The sequence below is a fragment of the Canis lupus genome, chromosome X (genome assembly GCF_011100685.1).
Source record: "Canis lupus familiaris isolate Mischka breed German Shepherd chromosome X, alternate assembly UU_Cfam_GSD_1.0, whole genome shotgun sequence".
Lineage (NCBI taxonomy): Eukaryota > Metazoa > Chordata > Mammalia > Carnivora > Canidae > Canis > Canis lupus.
In genome coordinates this window covers 15,024,469-15,047,258 of record NC_049260.1, presented here as the reverse complement: position 1 = coordinate 15,047,258, position 22,790 = coordinate 15,024,469, and the positions used below count along the sequence as shown (strand labels likewise).

The 22,790-nt window shown below is 44.6% G+C and overlaps 1 protein-coding gene across 1 annotated transcript in view; it reads left to right on the top strand.

Moving 5' to 3' along the window:
- PHKA2 (phosphorylase kinase regulatory subunit alpha 2) overlaps window positions 1–22,790 on the top strand; it is a 79,422-nt gene that overhangs the window by 27,372 nt on the left and 29,260 nt on the right. The window contains 13 exon segments of the mRNA XM_038586983.1: window positions 77–235; window positions 3,064–3,111; window positions 4,037–4,205; window positions 6,254–6,336; window positions 9,296–9,376; window positions 10,492–10,590; window positions 12,550–12,696; window positions 14,222–14,275; window positions 14,882–15,004; window positions 18,243–18,338; window positions 20,022–20,129; window positions 21,970–22,023; window positions 22,025–22,049. Of these exon segments, the coding sequence (XP_038442911.1) occupies window positions 77–235; window positions 3,064–3,111; window positions 4,037–4,205; window positions 6,254–6,336; window positions 9,296–9,376; window positions 10,492–10,590; window positions 12,550–12,696; window positions 14,222–14,275; window positions 14,882–15,004; window positions 18,243–18,338; window positions 20,022–20,129; window positions 21,970–22,023; window positions 22,025–22,049 (1,246 nt within the window).

The following is a 22,790-nucleotide window of genomic DNA, read 5'->3' as shown; positions in this document are numbered from 1 at the left end:
CTCTTAGGGTGAGCATTCATTTGCCAAGAGCTGGGTGAGGGTGGTGCTGAGTCATTTTATGTCTCTTCTCTAATAGAATCCTGTCACAGGGCTGCTGTCGGCCAGTCATGAGCAGAAGGATGCTTGGGTACGGGATAACATCTATAGCATTCTGGCTGTGTGGGGCCTGGGCATGGCCTACCGCAAGAACGCCGACCGTGATGAAGACAAGGCCAAAGCCTACGAGCTGGAGCAGGTAATGCTGACTGGCAGCTATGTCTTGGCTGCTCAGCACCTTTTCCTTGAACTGAAAAGCCTACAAGGAAGTAGCTGTGCAGAAGAGTTGGGTGTAGGCATCACCTCCATTTCTGCTATAAAATATTTTAGGGAGGCCCTTAGGTGTTCTCAACCTCTCCTTGGTCGTTTTGAGATTTGTTTCCCTCCTTAAAAAAACAAAAATCACTATTCTGAAAGGGAAAAGAGAGCATCCAAATTTGTAACTAGCTACATTTCTTTCACACATGCTCTGTCAATTTTATATATACTTATATACAAAATGTCATTATAAACTAATATGATTGTTTTTAAGGAGTCAGCACACCAGAAATATACATTCCGAAGTGTAGTAGTCTGGAGTAGTCATGTTGAAAGGGTATTTAACCAAACAGTATTGCTACTGCTTAAAACATTTTTGGAATTTCCCTTAGAAATTCCTTTCTAGTTTGAACCATTCCAAAGCAGTCTTATTAATTTATAGTCACCCTTTAATTTTGAACCACATTGGTGTTGTCCAATATTCATGCCTATGTTCCTGTACAGCACAATGAAGTCCTTTTACTGATTTCCAAAATCAGAAATCAACATGTTCACCAAAGCAAAGATTTGCTATCATTGAATATGTAAGAAAATAATCTGCCCTTGAGCATAGGAGGTATTTTCAGAGCATTTTGAGTGATAGCTTTGAAGTAGGAAGCATTGACATATAGCAGTGTACTTCTCTTAGCATGAGAGCCTTTGGGATTTATCTTTGATTCACGTGTTCCTCGTTGGCCCTCACAGCCAGCAGATTATCAGGTTCAGGGAGAGTTCTTATTGCCCAATCAGTGCTTGTTACAGCAACCAAAGTGGGCAGGCGTGGCAGGCAGCCTTAACGGCGATAGGGAAACTAACAGAGGAAGCCTGTCTGTGGGAGCAAGGGAAGGACGGTTTGGATTTGACTAGATATGCTGAGTGTAAGGTGATGAAATCACCAAGTCTTGGAGGTAAGGCAAGAGGTAGTTTTAAAATACGTTTGCAGCAAGCACTGAATGCTCTTCCAAGAAGTTGGATGATTATTACATAAGTGAATCATTCTTTAGCAGTATAGTAATTTAGTTTGGGTGTTCACCAAACTCCCCATCCTCCTTTGAGACAAAATCAAAGTAAAGCTTGCCTGTCTACACATGCCCTCGCATGCACACACCCTGTACCTCTCCTCTCTAAGCGTTTTCTGATGTAGGCTAGAGTTGACTAGATTTGTTGTGCTATGAATGACAGTAGTGAGGCACAAACAGGCCACGTTGTTGTGTTGAGTGTTGTTAATAACTAAAGAGAGACATTTCCCTTGATTATGGAGGATAACATGGGATCTTCCAATGATCCTTAACAGGGCTGCTGTTTCATTTGGGGCATAGGAAGTAGTGTTATTCATTGTGTGAGACTGTCCTGTGCATTGCAGGACACTTAGGCTTCTTGGTCTCTATTCACTAAATGCTGGTAGTACCCACCTTCATCATATCATCATAGTGACAATAAGAATGCCTCCAGCCCCACATTTCCAGATGTTCCTCCACCTCTGGGGTATGAGAATGTCACCTCCAGTTGGGAACCACCGTGCTTCTGCATATTGGAAATAACTTTATTCAAGGGGAAGTCGGTTGACAAATATTTGTGCTATCCACTATAGGATATGTTAATTATAACGATGTTTGTTATACCTTATTAGGAGGTAACGTTTTCTGCCTCCAAAGAGTCTATGACATAAAGTGAGATGGTATTCTAGAATCCTAGGATTTTAGAGGCAGAAGGATCTGGAGGATGATTCATTCCAGACTTCTCTCTGGTAATGAACTTTCGTGGCCTTTCACTACATTGCTCCCCTGCAGACCGTGCACATTCTACAAGAGAGGAGATGCTCATGGTCCTGGGTGGGAACTTCTTTCAACTGGGCTACTTCAACCTACAAAATAATTCCATTCTGCAGCTACTTGTGAATTAGTTTTTATTTTTTTATTTTTATATTTTTTTATCATGTTTTCAATAGGACAGCTTAAGACCAGTCTTTTGATAGGTCTGAATTGTGGAAGAAGTGGGAGGCAACATAATGTATTGACAGTGTGGGCTCTGTTCTCTATCCCCTGCCCACTGGGAGACTTCAGCAACATTGCATCATCTCTCAGCCTCAGGTTCCTCATCTATAAAGCAGGGTAACAATCACATCTGCCTCATAAGGTTGTTTCAGGAATTAGACAGAATCCAGGTCAAGTGTTTTGTACAGCGCCTGGAGAGACAGTCTGATTTTCACAGTACTGTTATTGTTCATAATTATAATGATAATAGTTGATGGCAATACATATTAAGAAACCCTGGCAGCTACTTGCATTTTGTAAGAACTTTACTCAATAGTCCAGTGATGGTGTCACAGATGGCCTTTTTGGCAAAGCATCATTACTTTGGGGCAGGCATGGTGGGCTTAATTCATCTTTGGCATAACAAAAATAAGAATTGTGATATCAGAATTAAGCATCAGGGTACTAGGCTTACAAAATTGTCTTGTTAAAATACCAGTGAGGAGTCCCTGGGTTTCAGAACTGGAGGTGCCATCTAGTGCAACCCCTTTATTCGAGAGAAGTCACTGCATCAAGATTTTCTTTCTTCGCAATGGAGCGGAGATAATCTAAACATTCAGAATACTTGTGTATGCTCAGGGTGTGCCTTCTCAGAGAAGACGCCAGACAGCCCTGGCTTATGGACCATGTGGTGAGGAGGTTGTTTTCCTGGAGCAGGGAAGCTGGCTTTGTCACCAATCCCACTTTATTTCCACAGAATGTGGTGAAACTGATGCGGGGTCTTCTCCAGTGCATGATGAGACAGGTAGGTGGAAAATAACAAATGTATTTTCAGGTCATCTGAGTGGGCATTCTGTCACTTTTGTGGTGACAATGAACATTCCTAAAACGTTTTGAGCTTTTCTTAAGTGGAAGAGAAGTTGAAAATACTTTGCTTGCTTTGTCCTTTAAAATCATCTTCAATAATCTTATACTATAGAATTGCAGACTCAAAGGACTCTGTTTCTCAGAATCTCCTTTAAAGAGTTACTTGTGTAAAAGGAGAGCATGCACTTTTTTTTAAGTGGGGAAGAAATCCTTGTTCTTAAAAGCCACTCCCAGACAGCCATATAGTATTGTTTCTTCTGTTGAGTGTATAAAAGGGTTTCTTTTCATTTGAGTTGAAAATGCTTAAGTTTTTACAAGTCAGCATTATTATTTACTGGTATTTTCAGTGAGGAGTAAATAAAGTAATACACTGAGCTCGTACTGTGTACAGAATATCATACTAGGATCTGCACAGATTCCACGATGAATGATACTGTCCCTACTCTTCATCTGCATGTTCCTGGTTAGCCTTCAAAGACCTAGTTGCTCTTTTCCTTTTGACATAAGGAAATGAGAAGCAGAAGTTGAAACAGGCCCTCTTTCTTCCCCTTTCTTTCACTGAGTACCTTCCATGTGTCACAGCTCATGCGGGGTATATGCAGACAAGGAAACCCTTTGGCCTGACCCCTCGCCCTGCAGAGCTTGTTGAAATCCTGCTGGGCTGGGACATCCCTGGTGTGGGCAGGAAGAGTCCCCCACACGGCCCCTGTGTGTGGTGCTCATGGTGAACACGTACTGCCTTCCATCGCTCTGCCTCCCAGAGGTAGCAGATGAGAGGTCCAGACCCAAGCGATGGACCCTGGGTGTGGCTTCTGCCAGCCCTGAACCCCATAACTGTGGAGCCGGCTTGCTCTCTCCCTCAGGTGGATAAAGTAGAGAAGTTCAAGCATACTCAGAGTACCAGAGACAGCTTGCACGCCAAGTACAACACTGCCACCTGCAGCACCGTGGTAGGTGACGACCAGTGGGGCCACCTCCAGGTGGATGCCACCTCCCTCTTCCTCCTGTTCCTGGCCCAGATGACTGCCTCTGGTGAGCCAGGGCCCTTGGGGCCCCTTGTACAAGGAGTGTCGATCCAGGAGGGGATGGGGAGGGGCAGGCATTGATCCAAATTCAAAATAAGTTATTTCTGTAAAGCAAAAGCATGCATTTTTATAATATTGTGTACGTTGATTCTGTGACTTGCCGACAGCGAACCTTTTGAGGACCTAGAGGACAAAGGTCCGTTGAGCCAGCTCTGTCAGCCTTTCTCTGTTGACCCCAAAGCTGGCCCTGCCACTTCCCCCTTTCCTCTCATACCCCCTTCTAGACATACTTTCATTTACCCGAATTATATACAATGTAATTTCTAGAAGTTGGCAGTCTGCCCAGAGTTGTCAGTAGGTCCATAGCCTCCATGCTGGGAGTACTCCCCGACTGTGAGCACCATTCCGCAGCCCAAGCTGTCGGCTTCCATGGCAGCTTGGACACTGGGCCTCCTGAGCTCCAGACTGCTGTATATCTCTGCTAACCAAATGGTGTCTCACATGATGCAGTCGACTGCGATGGCCCCCAGGGGTTAGGTCACTTAGCTGCTCTGTCTCAGACTTCTTATCCCCAGTTCAGTAACCTGGCCTTCTGAGTTAGAGGCTTCCCATGTATTTCAGACTGAAAAGGTGAAACTCTAAAGGCAGCAGAAATCCGAAAATAATACTGTTACAGTTTTATGAATAAACCAAGCATTTATAAAAATACTTTTTGGTTATGAAAATTAATATGAGCCCACTGTAAATAGCCTGGAAGATATAACAAAATACAAAGAAAAAAAATCTCCCTGCCAATTTGCATTTGAATGTCTCTCCTCTAAATTATTTTTTTTCTATTTGTCATCTTGTTTGCATAATAGTAGTCTTTATTATTTAGCATTATAGCCTAAGAGTTTACCCCATGATCTTACAAGCTCTTCATAAACATAATTTCAGTGACTTTATCAATGGATATACCATAAACTATTACCTTATTCTTTTTTCCCCTAGTAAACTAATGTTGCAATACCAAATTTTTTTTTAAGATTTATTTTTTTGAGAGAGAGTGTGGCAGGGATGGCAGAGGGAGAGGTAGAGAGAATCCTCAAGCAGACTTCCTGAGTGCAGAGCCTGAGACGGGGCTCAATCCCAGGACCCCGAGACTATGACCCGAGCCAAAATCGAGACTGCCGCTTAACTGACTGAGGCACCCAGGCACTGCCCTATAATACCAATTTTGACCCCATCTCTCCTTGCTTCCTTCTGTTAGATATCCTTCAGAGGCTACTTATATATATTACCAAATTGTTTTCAGAACAGTTTGCTAGTTAAACTACCCCCATTGGGGCAGCCCAGGTGGCTCAGCGGTTTAGCGCCGCCTTCAGCCCAGGGCATGATCCTGGAGACCTGGGATCGAGTCCCACGTTGGGCTCCCAGCATGGAGCCTGCTTCTCTCTCTCTCTCTCTCTCTCTCTCTCTCTCTCTCTCTCTCAAATAAATAAATAAAATCTTAAAAAAAAAACTACCCCCATTGATGTAAGAGTTCGTATCTTACCATATTCCTACCAGCTTCAAAAATTCACACTTTATTTTATTTTTTTTAAAGATTTTATTTATTTATTCATGATAGAGAGACAGACAGACAGACAGAGGCAGAGACACAGGCAGAGGGAGAAGCAGGCTCCATGCAGGGAGCCCGATGTGGGACTCGATCCCGGGTCTCCAGAATCACGCCCTGGGCCTAAGGCAGTGCTAAACTGCTGAGCCACCCAGGCTGCCCCAAAATTCATACTTTAAAAGGCCCCACACCTCTTTCAGTCTTTTCTACCCATAGACACACCCTCCTTCCTTCCTTCCTTTCTCTTTCTGAGATTAGACATTATCTGTTTCAATTTACTTCAGACTTCATTTTTGATGCCCTAGTAAGAAAAATGAAAATGGGGGCGGGGGAAGAAAAATGAAAAAGGGGGTACAAGAATTTCTTTCCTACTGTGATATTTGTAATTTGTGATTGGCAGCACACACATTTCTCTTCACAACAGAACTCTAACTTCATTATCTGTTTCTCTTTACTAGGTTTACGTATCATTTTTACCCTTGATGAGGTGGCCTTCATACAGAATCTTGTTTTTTACATAGAAGCCGCATATAAAGTCGCTGTAAGTATCAACCCTGGTAGTTTTTCAGGTGTCTCAGGTAAGAAGAATAAAAATCATACAGTTCTTGGACAGCTAGACTGATCGGGGCCAATCAGGTTAGCCAGATTAGAGCTCTAAGATTGTCGTCTAGGCACACAATGTGCATGCATGTTTGTCCTGGGACCCACTTGGGGAGTTGATGTCTTTGGAATGCACCACATGCTGCTTGAATCCATTATGCTCATTTTATTTATTGATTGATTGTATATTTTTTATTGAAGTTTGATTTGCCAACATAAACTATAATACCCAGTGCTCATCCTGTCAAGTGCCCGTCAGTGCCCGTCACCCAGTCACCCCATCCCCCCACCCACCTCCCTTTCCACTACCCATTGTTCGTTTTCTTTTAAGATTTTATTTATTTATTTATTTATTTATTTATTTATTTATTTATTTATTTATTTATTTATTTATTTATTTATGAGAGATACACACAGAGAGAGAGATAGAGAGAGGCAGAGACACAGGCAGAGGGAGAAGCAGGCTCCATGCAGGGAGCCCAATGTGGGACTCCATCCCGAGTTTCCAGGATCACACCCCGAGCTGAAGGTGGCGCTAAACCCCTGAGCCACCTGGGCTGCCCCCTTTGTTCGTTTTAAAAGAGACCCTAACCTGTCCTGTAGCAGGTCCTCAGCTGGCCTGAATCAGGGTGAAGGGCAGCAGCAGCAGCTTGTCAGTAGGAGCTGCAGTGCCATGGGCATCACTGCAGGTGGCCCATAGGCAGAGGGGCCAGAGCCGGATAGGTGCCCAGGCCAGGTGTGGGCAGGTGTAAACGTGTGTAAATGTCTAATCTTAGAATCCCAGCAGACTTTTGTCTGATATGGAAAGTGGAGCCTCATCCACTTCTTAGAGAACAGAGAACCTGTGCAAAGCTAACTGTTAATTAAGGGCAGAAAAGAAAGAGGAGAGTTTGATTTAAAAAGAAAGAAAGAGGGATCCCTGGGTGGCTCAGCGGTTTGGTGCCTGCCCTTGGCCCAGGGCGTGATCCTGGAGTCCCACGATCGAGTCCCACGTCGGGCCCCTGCCTACTTCTCCCTCTGCCTGTGTCTCTGCCTCTCTCTCTCTCTCTCTTTCTCTGTATGTGTGTGTGTGTGTGTGTGTGTGTGTGTGTGTGTGTGTCATGAAGAAATAAAATCAGAAAGAAGAAAAAGAAAGAAAGAAAGAAAGAAAGAAAGAAAGAAAGAAAGAAAGAAAGAAAGAAAGAAAGAAAGAAAAGGAAAGAAAGAAGTCACTATGGTCTTAAAGCAAGGGTCAGCAAACATTTTCTGTAAAGGGCCAGACAGTAAATATTTTCAGTTTTTCAGCCCCTGCAGTCCCTTTTGCTTCTAGGCAACTCTGCCCTTGTCGCAGAAAGGCATGACACGGGAGCATGTGAGCATGGCTATGTCCCAGATAGACCTTATTTACAAACATAGGTGGCAGACTAGGTTTGGTCCAAGGGCTACTTGGGTCTAAAGAGGTGATTCTCATCGAAGGGCAGTCTTCCCTTCCCAGGGAACATTTGGCAACGTCTGGAGACATTTTTGCTTGTCACCCTGGGGAGGGAGCTGCTGGCATCTAGCGCGTGATGGTAAAGGATTCTGCTGAACATCCCGCGGTGCACAGGACAGCCCCACAGCAAAGAGTGACCTGGCTCAAAATGCCAGGAGTACCGAGGTCTAAAAAAAACAGAGGAGTCTTTGTGGAAAGGGTGGGACTTTAGTTGGACCTTTGCAGGATGAGCAGACAGTGCGGCATAGCATGAGCAGTCCTGGGCAGGAATGGGCTCTGAGTGTGCGAGGGGTCCCTGGGGAGCAGGGGTGGGGTGCAGAGGGAAGGAGTAGACTTAGCCTGAAAATGGACTGTTGTAGAGTAGCAGAAAACAAAGTTGGATTGTGGGCGTGCAGGGGGTGGAGGCATGATACCGGAGGTGTGGCTGGCCCAAGAGAGCTGATGTGTGCCACTGGGGAATAAGCACTTTGTCATTTTAGATTCTTGCACAAGGGAGCAAGCTGATGAGAGCGGTTTTTGAGGATGAGTCACTTGGCTCCAGGGTTGGAGTAAGAATGGGTTGGAATGTGGAAAGGCCCAGATGTGAAGAGCACTGAAGAAAGGAGTCCTGGGGCTCAGCTGGAGAGAGTCTAAAGCCACTTGGGTGGGCCTCAGTCTAAATTTGTACATTTTGGAATGTTCATCTTTGCAGATAAATAATAAACACTGATATTTTGGCACCGGTCCTGTTCTTGTTGGCTTGTAATTTTTCAGTGCTGCTCTGTAGCATTATTTCAAAACAGCATCCAGTGCTTGTCTTTCTTAAGAGAAGATATGAATTATACAAGTTAGGTATGCATGTATCACATTCTCTGTATGGATGGAGTGTTCTGAGCCAGTTCACATGAATCGGTTTTAAAAGACCAAGAGAGTTCACTATTCTGTGCCTCACTTTTGATTTTGGCCTCTGTTACTTACTCAGCATTTTCCTCCAAGAAGTGACACTAGGAATAGGTATTAAATTATTTTAAATGGTTTGGTTGGCTTCACCTGGTTATAATGCATTTGTTTAAGTTTCTTTATCTTAGAATATAATAGAAGTTCAAAAGGATTTGCTAAGTAGAAGGGGCAGCATTTCATTTGATTTGAAGATAAAAATTTTGTTCTCTACAAATCAAGAGTTTCTTACAAATTGATAACTTTTAGAAATAAGAAAATTGAGAGTGTTTTTGCATGCATTTTTGTTTCACTTGAGTTTTTACTTGCAAAATTCTGCACAGAGGTCAAGTGAAGTGAAATTGAGGACAAGAGCACAGCCAGAGTATGTAAAGCCATGAATTCGGCAACCTTTGAGAAGAGATACTCATGTTTCATTGTGCCATGGTAACATAAAGGGATTATTTTTCCATAGCACCTTCCCTGCTCTGCTCACTCCCATCTTCTTCTGCAGGATTATGGAATGTGGGAACGAGGAGACAAGACTAATCAGGGCATTCCAGAACTGAATGCGAGCTCTGTAGGAATGGCCAAGGTGACACTCTGGACCTGTTTGTTCTTCCTTCTTTGCATTTCTACTGCTTTGATTTGGTTGCCATCTTTAGGGGTTTGGGTTTAATCTGATTAGCATATTTTTCAAAAGTCAACTGCAAGTATGAAATTTGAGTGGCACATATACCCCAGCTGACTGAGATGATAGGTAAAGAATGTGGGTTTCCTACCCTGAAATGTGCCTATGCCAGAAATTCAGGGCCCTCCTTCCTCATCATCCATTATTATCACCCACAGGTCTCAGCTCTTGCTGTTGTCTAAGCATCTGGATGTGTGATGTCCAGTCTTCTTTTCTGGGTCATAAAGAAGGCTGAAGAATATGACTGCTTTGTAGGGCAGGGCTTACAAGTTCAAAAGTCTATGGAGTCAGGTCAGGCAAGTAACATAATAAACAAGTGAAACTGGCCAGATAGAAAAATACTGAGGGGTCCTGGGGACACTGGGAACTTTCTCTAAAGGTATTCCCGTTTAAAATCATTTTTTAAATTTCTTCAGGCCACCTGTGTTTCTTCAGAGCACCTGTGTTCTGTGGGGCAGATTCTGTCTGCCAGCCACCAGTTTACAGCTCTCACCCTAGACATTTAACATGCCTCCCTCATGCTCAAGATGAAAGTATATACTTGGAGAGAATAAAGACTCTAGAACTAGAATTTTCAAAGCAACAAGAAATATGTTCTTTAAGGTCAACTGACCAAAAACATACTTCATATTAAAAGAAATAACTTTCTGAAGTGGCAGACATGCTAATGTTAGAATTGACACAAATAGGTGAAAGAAAAGCTGTCTGTGAATTTAGCGCTCTCTCCCAATGTTAGGAACTCATCAATATTTCATTTTATGGTCAAATAATAACCTCATTTGGGGAAATGTTTGTCTGTTTTTCTTGTTTCTGCAAAGAGCAGCAATATATAGGAAAAGCGTGATTCCACTGAAAATAAGGATAGGATATGTCTACAGGATATGTTAGCTGAATTTTAGAGATGTGTTTCATAACCTTTGGGAAAACATGCATGCTAGATTGCTTAATGAGAAAGGAGTACCGGATATGGGAGTGTATCTTTACTAGAGAGAAAAAGTGATTCATACCTGTGCTTGCAGGCAGCCCTTGAGGCAATTGATGAGCTGGACCTCTTCGGAGCCCATGGAGGACGCAAGTCAGTGATCCACGTCCTGCCTGATGATGTCGAACACTGTCAGGTAACAGCTCCAGCCTCTCACGGTCCAGACAGGAGGGAACAGGACTGATGGAGTAGAAGACCTGGGCTCCAGGTCACATTCCCCACCTTTTCTTCTTTCTTTCTTTCTTTTTTTTTTTTAAGATTTTAATTTTAAGTAATCTCTACATCCAACATGGGGCTCAAACTCACAACCCTGAGATCAAGAGCTGCATGCTTTACCGACTGAGCCAGCCAAGTGCCCCACACTCCTCACCTTTCTAGCTTGGTGGTACTTGGCTTCTTTGAGCTTCAGTTTCCTCATCCATAAAATGGGCATACTGGCACCTTCCCCTCCTGTCATGCAGAGTGGTCGTAAGGATCAGAGTTCGTCAGAGCACTCTATAAGCTGAAAAGTGCTATGTAAACGTACAACATGATGGCGAGTCATAGCAACCTTGTTTTCCTGGAGGCAAAATCTTGTTTGGTTTTTGAGCATATAGGTGGTTTTCTCTTGAGTTTCTTTCATGATGCCACCAAATTGAATACTAGCAAGCAGTAGTTCACTCGAGGAGGGGAAGGGATGGGTAGGATGGATGGTGGAGGAGAGATGACGTGGGACAAATGACAAATTAGTAGAACCTACATGAAATAGAGGGCCGAGAAAGGAGTGATTTGTTGCAGATTAGGGGACTCCATTAAGCAGACAGTGGCTCACCCATTGCTGGTTAGTCAGTAAACTCTTACTTAGTGAGGGTCCACTGTCTGCCACATACTGTGCCAGGGTTGTGAGGGTGGTAAGAGCCATGTAAACTTGTTAGCAGAGAGCTTCTGGAGGGAGTGCCTGTTTCCAGGCAGAGAGCCTGAGGGAGATCAGCTAGTTAAAGAACTGGCCTTCGGGGTCAGTTCGCTTGAGAAAATGAAGCTTTATTCTGAAGCTGAAGGGCTGAAGGGCTCCCCCATCTTTACCTCCTTTCCCCGCATTAAATAGTCCCTAATGGAGAATCTGCTCTTTCTTGGGCTACAGTTGAATAGAGTCAAGCTGATTTGCATCTTACTAATGCGTAGTCCCTAGTGGAAACCATGTGAGCTCTGCTGCCAGCTGGGCCTGGCTTAGAATCCTCATTCTGTCACACAAGTCTGTGTCTGAGTCTCAGCCCTCATATGTGAACTAGACATAGTACCCAAATTCCTTCTTTATAAAACGGAAAAAAACATTTTTTAACATGACCAAATGGGATTTATTCTAGGAATACAAAATTGGTGTAACACCTGAAAATCAATTAACGTAGTACACCATGTTTATATGAAATTTACTCTGCTTGTGTTTGCAGGGCTCTAACCCCGTGTCTGCACAGATCCCAGTGTCTGCTCCCTTCCCTTCCCAGACTTAGCATTTCACCTTCCTTTAGTTTGCAGTGCCTAATCCTACTACCTTATAACTGAGGCCATATTACAGTGCCACTGAGTAACCCTAGTTCTAGGACTGCAGTGATTCTCCTTATTTACCATTTTGCCTGAGTGTTCGTGTGGTCTCTTGGATTTGACTCCTATACACGGGTTCTGGATCACCTAGTCACATTCCACAGGAACCAGACATTTCTCCACGCTAGCCCCATATAGGTATTCTTCTCTGTCTTTATCTTCACATCCAGGACACCCCGGCCTGCTGACATAGTAGTCCTTAGTTCCTCCCTTGCATGTCCGAAAGACACAGCAAAGTCAACAGAAGGCACCCAGGGGAGGGAGACCAGCAGCTCTCAGCATAGGCTCCAGGCAGTACTGTGCTCTCCCCAGCCCTCCCCTCTCCCACAAGGAATGGGAGTCTTTGGCTGACCAGGCGAGGTCCCCCAGCAGGGGCTGTAGTGGTAGGAGAAAGCTCAACTCAAAATCGGCAAACTCATTCAAATGTTCCTTTGGGCTGAGGTCATGGTCTCTAGATACCATGCAACTAACTATTCACACTTCCCAGGTTCAAGCCACCTCTTTGTTTTTCATTCAGTCTATTCTGTTCTCCATGCTGCCAAGAGCATCAACGTCTAAGGAGATTGACGCTGGACTTCTTTCCATTATCTCTTTCCCGGCCTTTGCAGTGGAAGATGTGAACCTCGTGAATTTGACCAAAAATGAAATTATTTCCAAGCTCCAGGTAAGCGTTCATCATGCTGGTGTCCTTTTGCCCTGTGTTAAGTGCCCCTTTCATGATGGTGTGGAGCAGCTCACCCAGGCCTTCATTCACCATGAGGTCAGTGGCTTGGTTTATTTAAGTGGATTGAGAGTGCAGTATCCACAGCCGAGTGTACAGGGGAGAAGATAGTCTCAGAGTGATCCAGTGCCGTAGTTCTTATTCCTGATAGCAGAGCTTGAACTCAAGCCAGCACCTCTAATCCCAATTTGTTCCCCTTCTATACTTCTAAAGCAGAGCTTCTTAACCTTTTAGAGATCACAGGCTTCTTTGAGAATCTCTTAAAAGCTATAAAGTCCCCACTAGAAAAAAATGCACATGTCCCAATATCCTCCAACTTTATACACAATTTCCGGGGACTTGGCAATCCAAAAGTTAAATCAAGCTTAGGAAAACCCCTGCTCTGAGGTGAAATGCAGGAACTGTGACACAATATGCCAAACTGAGAATGTTATTAAATAGCCCAGGCAACTGAATTTCTCAATAAAATGATCAAGAATGTAAATTTCCTTTAAAAAAATAAATAAGTTTCTTAAAGCCAAAAATCTTCATGGTGACGATCCTACTTAGATTCTGTAAAAAATGCTTTTAGCCCTTGGATACAAAAGAATTGAAGAGTCTCCAGCCATATCCCCAAAGAAGCTGTCTCACGGTTTAGTGGAGAAAAAGAAAGCTGTTTTAGGTTGTCCCAGTAGCCAGGGAGTCAGTGCAGGGAATGAAGTGTTTAAAGGGGAGTGGGTTCTAGGCTGGGCCTCCCCATGACTCCCAGAACACTGTGGGGCTGGCTGCTAGGGGCACGCTTGCCTCTGCAGCCAGCGTTAAAGGAGCCCCCGTGCGCTTAAGAAACTGGGGAATGGACACCCAACACTGCGATCCAGGGACTAGGGAGGTAGATCAAGAGCTCAGTGCCACTGCCCTTCTTTATGAACACCCAGGAAGCTGGAGAGGAACCCTGGAGCCTGCAGCAGGAAAGCCAGCAGCAAGAGCCCTGGGCCGGAAGAAGCCCCACCCATCCCCACCTGCCTCTGTCCCCACCTCCATACTTCTTTGTATCCAGAGCCTACTTGTGAGGAGTCTCCAATGTCCTTTAGGCTCTCCAATCTTTCAAGTAGAAGTAGCCCAATCAAGTACTTCAAGTAGAAGTATCTGCCTTGGTGGCTTCTCCACGCAGTGAGGATCCCTCTGCATCTTTGTGTGATACAGCCAATGAGAAGGAAGGGCTAGTCATTCTGTAAACTCTTAGTAATTACTCTCCCAGCCCTGGTACTCTAACGGAAAGTTTTGACTTTCCCTTCTTGGCACTGATCAAACCTGAATTTACTTGGCTTATTGCTTAAAGATAAGTTTTTGCATTGATAACAAAGAGTACTTGGTACACATTTCGTTACTGAAAGATTCATGGGAAGGGGGTGCAGGGCCAACATGAATCACAATAAAAAGACAAATTCTTCTCTTTCATCAATTGCACTTTTTTCTTTATCATCTTTAGGGACGTTATGGATGCTGTCGCTTCCTTCGAGATGGCTATAAAACCCCAAGAGAGGTTGTATTTAAATATTGTTTCTTATGATTCCGTAACTGCTTCATATTTAAATCACCACTGTGGTGTTCTCCCTTTCTTGATTATAAAATTACATGTTAGAATATTGGAAAGGGCAGTCTTAATTTTGGAGACAGCAAGGCTGGAGTTAGGCAGTAGAATAATATAATCTTCAGGAGGACAGCAGGCTGGTGGTTTAAAACCAGCCTGTAGACAAGGACAAACAGTTCTGTGGCTCACATGGTGTTTTAAAGAGGAACTGTGGCCTCCTTCTTGAGTTTCTTTGCCACAGTGACTGATATAGTAATTTAAATAAAACAGATAGTCTGCTGAGCACTGTTATAGGCAAATTGCTATTTATTTGTTCATGATATAGGAAGCTTAGTATAATAAACCACCAAGGAGTCTTGTGTACATTTCTGATTGACTTCTCTGAGATTTTACCACGGAAAACTACCAGAAATAGCATCTCCCCATTATAGCCGACTCCTAATCCTAGCAGCCACAGAGCTGTATTGAATCAGAAAGTGAATGAAACCCACTGAGGTACGGTGGTATTATATATGTAATCTGACATCACCTTTCAGAAGGTTTCCTGTTTGATTCCAGGACCCAAACCGATTGCATTATGATCCTGCTGAGCTCAAGCTCTTTGAAAACATTGAATGCGAATGGCCTGTGTTCTGGACGTATTTCATAATAGATGGAGTCTTCACTGGTGACGCTGTTCAGGTAAGAATGTGCTGGGTGCTGTGCTGATAATCAGCATTTTCATTCCATCGGTATGCTGAGTGTTATTAGAACGTAAGGTTACCTAAGAATTTAGGGCACTGTTTCAGTTATCTGTTGCTGCTTAACAAGCTTTCCTAAAATGTAGCAAATTAAAGTAACAAATATGTTATTTGTTCATGATTCTACAATTTGGGAAGGGCTCAACAGGGACAGGTTGTCTGTTTCACTTGGTGTCAGCTGGTTCACTGGGGCTGGAGGATCTACTTCTGAGGTGACCTCACTCACCTGGCTGGCAGCTTGATGCTGGCTGTTGGCTGGGAGCTGGGCTGGGCTCCTGACCCAGGCCTCACTTCTCCTCCATGTGGCTATCTTGGGCTTCTCACAGAATTGTAGTCTCTGACCAGTTAGGCTTTTTACAGGGTGGCGGTCTTACCCCGAAATGCAAAAGCAAAAGCAGCCGAGCTTTCTTAAGGCCTAGGCCAGAACTGGCAATGTCCCTCCTGTTGCATTCTGTTGTTTAAAGGGTCATGCCACATTCGAGGGGAGGGGACTGCACAAAGGCATGAGTACTGAGAAGTGAGGTTCATTGGGAACCACAGTCGACCACAAATAGGTTTATTTGTTCTGTTGTTTTTGTTTTTGTTTTTGTTTTTGTTTTTGTTTCAGACCAGCTAGCCTAAGCTTTTGCTGGCTTCAGCTCTAGTATAAGGGCATTCTCAGTTAACATCTTATTTAACGTAACAGCATTTTAATGGGTGTCCCAGCCTTCAGCCTCACTCCCTGCTGTTTCTCTATACTGTTGCCAGGGGCATCTTATTAAAAGACGAATTAGATTATGCTACTGCCTTACTTAAAAGCTTTGAAAGGCTCCTGCCTGCCTTGGGATGGAAGTACAAGCTCTTCTGTTTCACAGGGTCCCATAAAATCTGGCCCGATTTCTTATTGCTTCCTTAGTTCCTTGAGCTCTGTGATGTGAGTGCCCTGAAACCATATCAGTCCTTTGAACACGCCATGCTGTCTCCCTTGTTCTCAAGTGCCCAAGCCCTGCTTCTGACCCTCAGCTGCCTCTTTCTCCTTCACTTGATTCACTGTAAATGTCTCTTTTTTCAGAAGGCCTTCTCTGACCCTAACCACTGGATCGATGCCCCTTTTATACGTCCCACAGTGCTTACCACAATATGGCACCTATAGCTGTATTTAATCTCCTGCTTACCTGTCAGAGCACCCTGGTAGAGGTGGTCTCCATCCAGTTCATCCATATATTCCCTGTGCCTAGTACATAGTAAGTTCCCAGTAAAAATTTGTTCATGCAACATTCATTGTTCAAGACAGATTTCTTTAGCATTTGCCACTGTGCATACTTTGGTAAGTGGAACAGATCTATCCTCCTGAAGCTCATGTGAATGACTGACATAATCAAATGCTTCACTGTTTTCTTAACCTGTTCAGACCACATGTACTGGGGTGGGATGAGCAATCCAAGATTTATTTTGGTTTTGAAAGCTGGCTCTGCTCAGAAATTCTAAGTGGTTTCAGAAGTGGCTGTAGGGGCCAAGGGCAGGCTGTCCCAAGATGGGCCACTTTGGCATGAACATTGTTTTGAGTTAAAAGTAATTAAAACCAAAAAAAAAAAAAAAAGTAATTAAAACCCAGGGAGGCCTGCGTGGCTCAGTGGTTGAGCATCTGCTTTTGACTCAGGTCATGATCCCGGAGTCCTGGGATCAAGTCCCTCGTCAGGCTGTCTGCAGGGAGCCTGCTTCTCCCTCTGCTTATGTCTCTGCCTCTATCTCCGTGTCTCTCATGAATAAATAAATAAAATCTTTTTTTAAAAAAAAAATCTTTTTTAAAAAACGTGATCAAAACTCAGCAGATTCAGGAAAAGCTCTTTACATCCCCCTCAACTACTTGTCTCTACTAGCAAGAAAGCTGCTGACACAGATTCCTCTTTATTTAAGAAAGTTATGTGTATCACAGGGCCACCTTTGTTTTCCAAAACATCTCCTCTCACCTTCTTGCAAATGATCTTCCTTCCCTTGTGTCCTCACACCACCACCCCTCTCCTGAGCTCAAGTAAGCCTCATGGTGCTTCACTATCTTTGGAATATCCCATCTGTGTCTTTGTGGATTTTCTGTACATATGTAACTAAATTTGATTTTCTCCTGTTCATCTGTCTCATGTCAATTTGATTCTTAGTGCCCCTGGAAGGGCAGAGAAAATTCTTCCTCCCCAACATGGTAGTAAGCTCGAAATGTTAATATTCCCCCATTGTTGATTCTTACTGTTATACTTTAGCAATGATCTTGGGTATTATGTTTTCTGTCTCTTTATTCTAGAACTGAAAGTTCTCAAAGGGATTGAGTTAGAATTTGAGTTATGATGAAACTTGACAATTATGAGAAACAAAAAAGCTGAGAAGACAAGAATGTGTTTAGGACCTTATTTTCTAGGTCTCACAGAATTTGCTGCTCTTATGCCTATTCTGTCTCTTTTCCACTTGCTGTCCAATGACATTTAAAAAACAATGCACCCCTGCAGATTTTGCTGTCCACAAATTTCATAAGAGAAGGAACCGAGATCTAGAAGGCCTTTGACTAGGCTTTCCAAAGATGAAATATGTTAAAACAGCTGGGTGGCTGGTAAAGGGCTTTCACCCTTTAGTCTGTTTCCTTTTCATACACAGAGGTTTTTTTTTTTTTAAATCACTGCCTTTTTCCTTGAATGGAAATGTTTACATCCACAGCTTTTATCATATCAAGTAGTGCATCATAAGAATCCTGGTACATGGTTCATAGTACGTACACTTCCTTTCCCTCACAGCGGGTTCCCTTCGCAAACATTTCCTGAGCAATAAATGCTTGATCAAGGGCCTTTTAAGTGGAAAACTAGTGGTAGGTAGAAGTGGGATGCCCTCCTTAAGGTCTGGCCTCCACTCCAAGAAGCTTATGTAGTCTAGCTGGTGAGACAGAATTTACATATGTGAGAAGCTAAGAGTGAAATATTGAAGTCGTGAGTTAAAGACCACACAGAAAAGGCCAGTGCATTCCCCTCCTTCTAACCTTTGCTGTCAGCAGGAGTCCCAGTCCCTCCTATACTCCCTACATGGAGGGCATTTGTGCATTTCTTGACCTGTGTCCTACTACTAATCTGTTGCCAAGAGAGGTGTTTTTCTGTGATGTACCTCCCATGACAGTATTAATGACGCCTCTCTCCTGCTGTGGGGTTGGGGCCATTCTCCAGGTCCAAGAATACCGAGAGGCCCTAGAGGGAATAGTAATCAGAGGCAAGAACGGGATCCACCTGGTGCCAGAACTGTACGCCATCCCGCCTAACAAGGTAACCAAGCCCTGCTTCTCTGGAATGAAGTGAGCTCATGCTTGGCCTTTTCGTATTTTGCACTCCCCTTTCAGACCTAACACTTTTTGTCCAGAAGTGGTTTCTAAAACACCAAGCTGGGTCCAGGGCACTCAGGGTTTGCAGTGCCAGCTCTGCCTCTGGGAGACTGCAGGCTAGTGGGGGGTGGAGGAGCTGGTCTGGGGGATGGAGGGTACACACACGGGTGGCACAGCAAAGGCCTTGTGTGTTAGAGGACCTGCAAGCACATAAGAAGGACTGGGACAGAGACAAGGAGACAGACCCCAATGCCTGCACAGGGAGGCAGGAGCTGGCACATGGGTCCGGGGAGGCTAGAGTCAAGCTGTCTCTTGATCCAGACACTTTGTCTGCCTTCTGTTCTTTGCATCAACTATTTCTCATTCTAGGTCTTCATGGTTTCTCTTAACACTACTTACATTTCCAATAGCCCTAACGTATAATCTGATTGTGAAAGCAGTCCCATACACTACAAAACATCCACGATTCTGTAGAAAAAAGAAAGTATTTCTCTCTCCTCTTACTACCCAAAGATAACCAAGCTTACTCAAAGATAACTCTGACATTTTAGAGATTCTCCTGCCACACTGTTAACCTATTTGATAATTTGATTACTGACATGTGTAATTCTGTTCAGTTTATGAGTTGAAGGTTTTCTTAATGTTTACTACTGCAGCAAGTTTTAACGATCTGTTAATAGCATCACTGATAAATCCACAAGCAGGGTATGACTCCCTCATGGTGTGATTTTCCCTTTTGGAGAAGAATCTCAATTGCTTTGTTTTCCAAAGGGAAAAAGTGGTCACTAACATTACCCCAGACCAACATTGTAATGACAAAAAACCCAAAGGTCAGGGGCACCTGGCCAGCTGAGTCAGTAGAGTACGTGACTCTTGATCTCAGGGTCATGAGCTTGAGCCCCATGAATGGGGGGTAGAGTTAACTTAAAAAAAAAAAATCCAAAGGTCAGCATGGAGTTTACAACAGAGAAAATTGCAGACTAACTTTTACAATGTGTAGCTAGCACTGTCCATCCAAAAAAGAACTGTAGCTTATTTTGATGAGTCAAAAGCCCCCAGTGGACCCAGCTTATTGAGTCCTTGATGGAAGATCAGTGATCTGCTAGTACAGCACTGTTTTCCTCAATAAATAGTGCCACCTTCTGGTAATTTCCTAGCATAGGCACACAATTTATGAGCCCCTGGGGAGAACAAGACTGGAGAAAGATGACTTAGCAGCAGGTAATGCACTGCTGTGGCTCTAGGGTGATGCTTTAGATCATTGTACCCATAATACAGACGAGGGTAAGCAGGAGCTATGAAACTTCCTGTTGCCCAGGGCTGTGCTCAAAGAAGGCAGGCCAGACTTCACGTGCCTGTGTCTGCCCTCTGCCGTCAGTGTGCCTATGGGAAGAGCGCTGGCCTGGAGCCACCCCTGAATCTGAGTTCCACTTCTGCTGCATTTAGCACGAGGCCCCCACACCAAGGCCTTGGCTCTTGGGCCACCCTGTCGCAGCTCTTGTACAGAATTGGCCTGGAGAATCGAATGAGTGGCATTTTGTAAATCCTCAGTGCACTCCCCAGTATGCGGTAACATTGGCCTTTTTATCCTCTGACATTCTGACTTGGGTGTCTTTCTTTTTGCCAGGTTGATGAAGAATATAAGAACCCCCACACAGTGGACAGAGTTCCTCTGGGGAAGCTGCCTCATCTGTGGGGCCAGTCCCTATACATCCTCAGCTCGCTGTTGGCAGAGGTAGGGGACTTGGGGACTTCACAGACTGGAAACCATCTGATCTGAGGTGTAGGGGACCCCAGAAGAGCATAGGGGCTCTCTGCCCCGTGTGGCTGTGAATGTCTTTGGCATCTCATAGTTTTAAAGTCGCCTGGACTGAGTCTGCTCTGAGGCTTGCCATCTGGGCTTGTGTGTCCATATTTACACTGGCCCACTTCAGAGTCAGCTACATGTCAAGCACTCCTATCACCTGCCCTGCCCTGACCCCCACCCCCATATTCCTGGTCTATGGTTAGAACTAGGTTGAGTTGATGGTCAGTAAGAGACTAGAAGCTTCCCAGTTGGGATCAGCACACATGTGAATGATAGAGGTTTGTGGAAGCTACTAAGTCAGCTTCCAGCCACCCCTGGCACAGTCCTGGCTGCAGGAAGCAGAGTGACTCTACAGTGCTCTCTACAGGAAGGGGCAGGGGCTGGCTTTTCTCCAGTGAATTTTGTGTCAGGTGTTCCCTTAGCCCATAACACCCTTACAGAGAAGGTCTACTATCTCTGACTCATTTCTTCCTGTTAAACATGTTCTTGCCCCCAGGCTTAAGTTTTCAAAATGCAAATGCTTTTGTGCCAGCTAAAAATGAATCTCGACCTCCCCGGTGGGGAGTGGAGGGAGTGATGGTGTAGATGATTTATGGCTGACGTTATCAGATGCGTTCATCTGTCCTCACAGGCTCCTGCCCAGCTGACTGCTCTGGGCCCCTGGGAAGAGGTGTGGATGAAAGAGTCTAGGAGAAGAGCTGGGAGCTCCAGCCTGTTATAGGCTGGCCCAGTCCTGTGTTTCCTCCCAAACTCTAGAAAAGGGTAGGGGAGAGGTTTGAGTAGTAGGTCCAGTCCAATACCACTTGGGTTGCCTGTGTATAAAGGAAGACAGAAAGTAAAGCTGTCACCGTGGAAGTGGGCATTAGGAGCTTCTGGGGCTGAAGTGGATTGGTGGTTTCCTGGCTGTGATTGCCTCCTCGATTTCATGGTCATGTCCTTGGGGGTGGGGACTGTCTCCTACCTCTGTCCTTCTTAGTAGGGAATACCACGTCTATCTCTTGGAAAGCTGGCTCTGCCTTTGACTAGCAACCTGACCTCATGAGCCAGCCTCAGTTTCCTCTTCTGTAAAGTAAAGAGGTTGGGCTTGATCATTTCTACTATACTTGCCAGCTCTGATCTCTGGGTCTGTGAGAGGAGGAACAAACAGCTCTGCTTCATTGCCTCTTCAATGGAAAGGCCTTCATGTAAGCCCAGCATTAGGTCAGATTCCTCCTCAGAACTCCCAGAGCACCTTGAGACCCTCCTGAAGACTCGGTCATTTATAGAAGATGTGAGGAGAGCCATATTGAAACAGCACTCTGTGCAAGCATGGAGGGGAGCTTTGTGTTTCAGGACAGTCAGCCCAGGACCAAGTCCCTTCTCTGCCACCTAGCTTAAGTGCATTACCTCGATCGCCCCACCCATAAAATGCTAGTCCTGGTGCCTCCCCATCAGGAGGCCTGAACATGACTGTGAGTGTATAGGGGCTTAGCCCGGGACTGGCGTGGAGTGAGGGCTCATGAGGTTTGAGTCACTGCTGTTCTTTCCAGTCGCCAAGATGGTGGCACGTTTGGCTAGTCCTGGAGAGCAAGGTGCCAGAGCACAATATGTTTATCAGTGGCTATCTAATGGTGTACTGTGTTTCAGAGAAGATAAGCAGTTCATTTGAAAAACATAAAAGAGTTAAAATACTGAATATTTTGAGCCCCCAGATATTTCATTTGCCCAGTTGGGTTTAAGGTGAGATTTCATTCAGTATTTTACAGTGTCACTATTCCTCTTTTCCTAGGGATTCCTCGCCACTGGGGAAATAGACCCCTTAAACAGAAGATTTTCCACTTCCTGTCAAACCCGATGTTGTAGTACAAGGTTTGTGAGCATGTTTACTATTCATATTTAACTGGGTAAAGTCAATGTTTTTTGGGGTTTTTTTTAAGATTTTATTTACTCATGAGAGACACAGAGAGAGAGGCAGAGACACAGGTAGAGGGAGAAGCAGGCTCCCTGCGGGGAGCCCGATGCGGGACTAGATCCCAGGACCCTGGGATCACGACTTAAGCCAAAGGCAAACGCTCAGCCACTGAGCCACCCAGGTGCCCTGCAATGTTATTTTTAATGCAAAAGATTCCCTAGTTTCCTATTCTACTTTTTAAAAAGTACACCAGTGTGCTTCAGTGTGTATGGGCTCTGCAACATCCCTTCTATAACTCACTAGCTCCCAAAGGCAACAGTATTCTTCTCAACCACAAAGTTACTTTCTACAAAGCATTTGTTTTCTTGAATCCAAATCTTGATTGCAGTTGGGGCACAAGTGATTCCCGAGCATCATTTTTCATTGCAGTTCTTTAAAAAGTAGAACATGACCCTGGTGAAAAAACGCAAGTAAAGGTTCACGCATTCCTTCCTTGAGGTCTGGCTTCTCTCCAGAGTTGCAGGCCCATGTCTTCACCTGCCTCCCCTCCCTTCCAGCTAGCCCCGCTTCCAGAGAGGTGGAAGGCCAGTGTGGACTGCTGCTCTAGTGCTGGCTCTGCCTAGCCTTGCAATTTCATCTCCCTGTGCCTTGGGGTCCTCATAACTGGTGCCCCCTCACAGGGTGACATTGAGACGCTC